General features: G+C 35.1%; 1 protein-coding gene across 1 annotated transcript; it reads left to right on the top strand.

Annotated features, from left to right (window-relative positions):
- The first annotated feature begins 651 nt into the window (after positions 1-651).
- LOC129895997 (putative E3 ubiquitin-protein ligase SINA-like 6) lies at positions 652-4,008 on the top strand. Its single transcript, XM_055971803.1, has 2 exons — positions 652-1,234; positions 3,173-4,008. Exons 1-2 carry the CDS (start codon positions 689-691, stop codon positions 3,848-3,850), a joined length of 1,224 nt encoding a protein of 407 aa, XP_055827778.1. The 5' UTR covers positions 652-688; the 3' UTR covers positions 3,851-4,008.
- The last annotated feature ends 1,992 nt before the right edge of the window (positions 4,009-6,000 follow it).

Genomic DNA, 6,000 nt, shown 5'->3' with positions numbered 1-6,000 from the left:
CACAAATAATTATTATTTTCAAAAATATATTTTTAAAAAGTTATTTTAATAAAAGTGCTTATAAAATAAATAGTTTTTAGCCGCTTGGCCAAATAGGTCAAACAACCTACAAGTTCAACATATTGATGACGTAAAAAAAATTCAAATAAAGTTAATCATTGAATAAATATCTTGATAAATCATAATTGGAAATCTAATTACTCATTTTCTTAATTTCTGAAGAATTTTTTTTATAAATATCTTTTTTAATTTATTCAAATACTTTAAAAATATATAAAAATTATTTTTCACCGAAAAACATTTAAAACAAGTTAATTCTAACGGATTGTTAATCAAACACCGTCCAAGTTCAATGTACTAATGACATAAAAAACACATACTATTCAAATAAAGTTAATCATTAAACAAATTTCTTGCTAAACCATAATTGGTAATCTAATTACTCTTTTTCTTAATTCATGAAGATTAAATCTAGACACCTTATTTATAAATTAAATAAAATTATTTCCTTATAGTTAAACACATTTTCAAGAAAACGTTTAAAATTTAAATCTCATAGCATTTCCCAAAATTCGATTTTGTTACCAAATTTTTGTAAAGAGAAAATATATTTTTCTATATATATAATATAATAATAATAATAATATATGGAAATAATATTTACAAAAACCGAGTTAACTCGTTTTTTATGACAATGATAAGAGTGAACCATAGCGAAGAAGAAGAAGAAGCAGCAGAAATGGCGAGATTTTCCCTAGGAAGAGAAGAAGATGATAACGATGAAGGACCCAGTAGCCCCACAAGAAGACCTGTACCCAAAAGACGGAGAACTACAGCCGGCACTTTCTCTTGTAGCGCCGTTCGTCGTGAACAAGAACAAGAACAAGAAAGAGAAAGGGAAAGGCATGGTGGAATTGAAGAAAGGGTTGTTGAGGAAGAGCACGAAGAGGAGGCGGAGGTGGAAGAGGAAGAAGATGAGGAGGAGGAGGAAGATGGGGATTGGGAATCGGAATCGGAATCGGAATCTGAGGGAAATTTCCGACTGAGTGGTGATCGGAGAGTGCGAATTCGTGATTCTGAGGTTTCAAGAGGGAACAGGTCCATTTCTGCTGAGGACCCAGATCAGAATTTGGAGGGTTCAAGAGGAAATGGGTCAATTTCCGTGACGTTATCGGATCCGGATGTGTTGGATTGCCCAATCTGCCTTGAACATCTCTGTGTTCCTGTCTTTCAGGTTTCTTCTTTTTACCCTATTCATTACTATTAGGAAGTATAATAATTTATCTTGAATTAATTGTGTTTGGAGAATTCTTGATTGCCTTGAATAGAAGGGAATTCATATTGGCATTTATAATCTGACCCATATAGTTTATTGCTCTAAAGGAGGTGTTAAAGTTGCCTTTTTTGTTAATCCAACAGGTGGGGTTGTGGAGGCAGTTTTAAGAAATAAAATACAGAAGTAAAGCAAACATAGCAAATAATAGAGAAATCATTAAGTAGCATAGGAAGTATGGATCTATTAAAGGGTTATAATTGGGAGAATTGCTGACAGAGGGATGACTGCTTTAGGTGTTTATCCCATCTCATATGGTTCGAACTTTGAAGTTATAACATTTCATTCAAAATTGGAGAATAATTGGCTAGTGTAGGTCTTTGTTTCTTCTGGTGAAGTCATAGTCTTAATGGCGTAATATTCAAGTTAGAGGAAGCACTGGTGTATGATGGAGTATTAAAAGACAAAATTGAATCCCTTTCCGATTAGAACAAATAAGAATCATTGAAAACGGGGTTCTTCTTTTCGCATCCCGATTTAATCTGGTTTAAATTACTTTGTCATTAGGCTCTCTTTCTTGCAAATGATCTGGAGATATAGATTCTTCCCTTGTGGTTATTGTTGTGTTTGCTAAGGTCCCTGATACCCAAACCTTCCTGTTCCTTCGGCAATATGACTTTATCCCACTTCACAAGGTGGAATTTATGCTCTTCTCGGTTTCCTTCCCATAGGAATGCCCTTCTCAGATCATCCAGCTGCTCTTTCACCTCATATGGCATTGGGATGAGGGACATGGTGTAGGTAGGTATGCTGTCCTGTACACTATTGATAGGGTTAGCCTTCCTCCCATAGATAGATAGTCTCTTCTCCACCTTCTCCACCACTCCATTTCGTATCTCAAGTGCTTTGTATTTTGCACCCAAAGGGAGACCCCAAGTAGAGGGGAAAGAGCATGTGTAACGTACCAGAATTCCTACCAGGGTATTCAAATTTGAGACTTCATTGACAGGGTAGATCTTGCTCTTCATCATGTTAATATGTAATCCAGAGACATCTTCAAATATCATGAGAGTTAGATTGAGATATAGAACTTGGAGAGTCTCTGCCCCACAAAAGATTAGGGTATTATCAGTGATAGAAGGTATTAACTGTTTACTATTCCTTTGTTAGAGATCTTTCATGATAAAAGTTATTAACTGTATACTATTCCTTTGTTGGAGATCTATTGTGATAGAAGTTATGTACCTAGGCCTCTTTTTAGAACTCTTATTTTTAGCTCACAGTAACTTCAGATTTAATCTTGGTACTGTATTTAAAGGCATACAAAGAACTGAGATTCAGATCCTAAGATCTACGTCCTTCTCCTTGCCAGAGTGGTTAATTTCTGTCTTTTTTCATCTAAGAGTTGCAGAACAGCCACTATGGTTTTACTCTAAGGTAGAATATAGCTATTGGTAATCAATTTGTTGTTATTGGAACAAAATAGGACATTTTAATGCATGAACTTGTTTAAATGAATTATTGAGCGTTTTGAACTAAGCAAGAAATGAAGAGCACGACTATAGGGGGATGTGACAAATGCTAATATGAAAGGCTAAGTAGTGAAGTGAAAGTGGATGTATGAGCCTTTTGGACCAAGCAAGAAATTAAAGCCAGGACTCTAGGTTTATAGCAAATGCTAATACAAAGAGCTAAATAGTGAAATTTTAAGTGCAATTTGTTTACACTTTCCATGTAACACGGTTTTCGTTTTCCCTACTTCTTAAGCTGTGTACTTTAAGAAACCTTGAAATTTATAAGCAGGTAGAGTGGTGTAAGCTGTCATCTGCAAACATTCAAACTGCCTACGATGAACATCTTTTCTGACATATTCTTTTTTCTTTCTGGACAAAAATATAGTGTGAGAATGGGCACATAGCATGTGCCTCTTGCTGCATCAAGATTGCTAATAAGTGTCCATCGTGTTGTTGGCCAATTGGATATAACCGTTGTCGGGCTATGGAGAAGGTTCTGGAATCTGTGAAAGTCTCATGCGTGAACAAAAGGTATGGTTGCAAGGAGATTCTGAGTTATAGTAAGAAAACTGACCATGAAAATGCATGCATCTATGTGCCTTGTTCGTGTCCTTCCCCTGCCTGTGACTTTATAGGTACCTCAACAAAGGTATATGCACATTTTAGCCATGCACATTTTTCTTCAGCCCAGCACATTTTTTTCAATGCTGTCCATCCAATTTACATAGAAAAAGATCAATGTTGCCAAGTTCTACAAATGAGGACAGAAGGTATACTTTTCATCATCAACCATGCTAGTGACCGTGTTGGAAGTGCTATCAACATTATCTGTGTTGGACCAGCTATGCAGAAGAGAAGGTTCGCATACGAGCTTGTACTAACAGATGGGGAGAGCTCTTTTAAACTAGAATCTGTTGCAGAGAGTGTCCCAAACTGGTCAGAAAATATTCCTTTGAAAAAATTCCTTCTGGTCCCAAGAGATGTCGTTAATGCCAGGGCTCGGCTGAAGTTGGATGTTTTCATAGAAGAGAAGGAATACATCTGCAATGGTTGCAGATGTTGATGTACCATATATGTAATCTTGTTTTATTATGTTTTGGCATGTTCATGTAACATTGCCTTGGTATCTTTTTTAGAAATTTTATGCCAATTAGTTATTGGATTGGTGCTGCTATATTTGGGGATTTGAATTGTGTTATTGAATTTACCTTGTTCCTTCTTTTGAGAAGATTTTTCACATTATGTTTGATATTCTAAGATCAGCTTGTTCTGAAAAGTGTGTATTTCAAAAGTGCTTTCTAAAAAAATACTTCTGGTATGTAGTAGTTTTTGTTTGGTCAATAAATTTTAAAAACATTTATGAGCAACAATTAGTGTTTGATCAAGCTTTTAAAAGTGTTAAGTATATTTTTATCAAGCTTTTCAAAATAAATAATTTTGAGCAAAAACTATTTTTTTTTCTTCTCAAAAACTTCTTTTCAAATGCTGGTGTCATAAAATCTTCTGTTTCTCCTGCCAATTAGTACCAAAACGCAGAAGCTGTAGACTTCAGACTTCTCGAAGAACAACAGGGAGCTGCAACATATTAGTATGTTTTTCCCTGCTTTCTTTAGCATTTTGTCTCGACTTCTTCACTCTCATTGTTTTCTTTATTTTGAACTACTTTGTAATGTTTTTACTGAAGCTGATGCGGTCTATCGAAAATAGCTTCTCTACCTTGTAAGAATAAGGTCTGTGTCACACTATCCTCACCAAACCCATTTGTAAATTATGTTCATCCAACGTTCATCCAACAATATGCCATTGCAGAAAAGCTCTAAGGTCCCCATTGGGGCTTTAAGCGCACATAAAATATGAGATTTGATGAAGAAAAAAAAATACAATATATATGTGTAGTCCAAGACTAAAAATTATAAGCATGAATAACAAATATATGAACAAATAATTGAAAAAAGATTACGATAAAGTGAAATATCAATCGTTTAATATCAAAGAGGATTATGCTCATTGATGACGATACCGGAGTGCCCGTTTTGCAGCAAAACGTTTTGAACCTCTCTACGGGGATTAAGCATGCTTTAAGTGTGTTTTTGACAACACTGACATCCAGTGATGAAACTATCTAACAAAAAGAAAAAGAAGTGTTGGAACCTTTTTTGTCATGCTATACAGAGACTGGATTTGATGTGATAGACAAGGGTGGGAGCTGGGTTGGCGAACCCCGACGAAAAATTATATTGTGTATTCAGGTGACATATAAGCATTCTTTTTTTTGCCCAACGATAAAAGAACTTACGGACGGGGTATTTTCGGGGACTAGCCCGCTTTCCATTACTCAATAGGACAATTCCTCGCACATAATTAAGTGAGCCATTGAAAGGTGACTAAAACATATATATATATATATATATATATATATATATATATATATATATATAAGTCAGTATTTGCTATAACATAACTTTTAATTGTTGAATGCAGAAATAGAGGAAATATTTACTATGTTCCCACAATTCTCCGAGTGTTTAGCTCTTGAGTCACTTGAAAGATTCTGATGACCAACCAGTATAGTAGTGGAGTCACTTTACCCCCAATGTGGGACTTTTCGGTGTCAATCCGGATTTAATCAAACTCCAATGTGGGTATTGAATACCGAGCGGGAAATAAAAAAAAAAAGAGAAAGGTTGATGAAATTTGTGATAATGCTTGCTCATTCCCCAAGTTGTCTGTGGATGTATCACCTGTAAAGTAACATTCTATTACAGGTATATTTGATCAATTACGAGGGATGGATGTCATGATAACAAGTCCCAAATGTTAAAACTGCATGATCCCGAACGATCCTGTTCTGAATCGGATCCGCACGATCTGATTCAGTTTCTTTTTTGGATTTATTTAAATTTTACGTCGTTTATTAAATGACTAACAATCGTTTCTTAATTAGTAATTATTCTGGAAGGCCATTCTGGAAGGTTGCAAATTTTTAGAAACAGTGCTTGAAGTTGTCACCAAAGCAAGCACGGTGGCAGGACTTTCTTTTCGAGTTTTATATGAAGTTTTATATGATCTGCTTCAGTGTCTATAAATACCTGTGATTCCTCATACTTCTCACTACGAAAATTTCTGAACTACTATTTCTTTTTCTTGTGCACAAATAAATTTAGTGTACTTTGCTTCCGATGAGTGATTCGCTGACACTATTGTTTTTGGTAT

This window comes from Solanum dulcamara, chromosome 7 (assembly GCF_947179165.1).
Source record: "Solanum dulcamara chromosome 7, daSolDulc1.2, whole genome shotgun sequence".
Taxonomy (NCBI): Eukaryota; Viridiplantae; Streptophyta; class Magnoliopsida; order Solanales; family Solanaceae; genus Solanum; species Solanum dulcamara.
The sequence above is the reverse complement of the archived record's forward strand: the minus strand, read 5'-3'. Positions and strand labels throughout refer to the sequence as shown.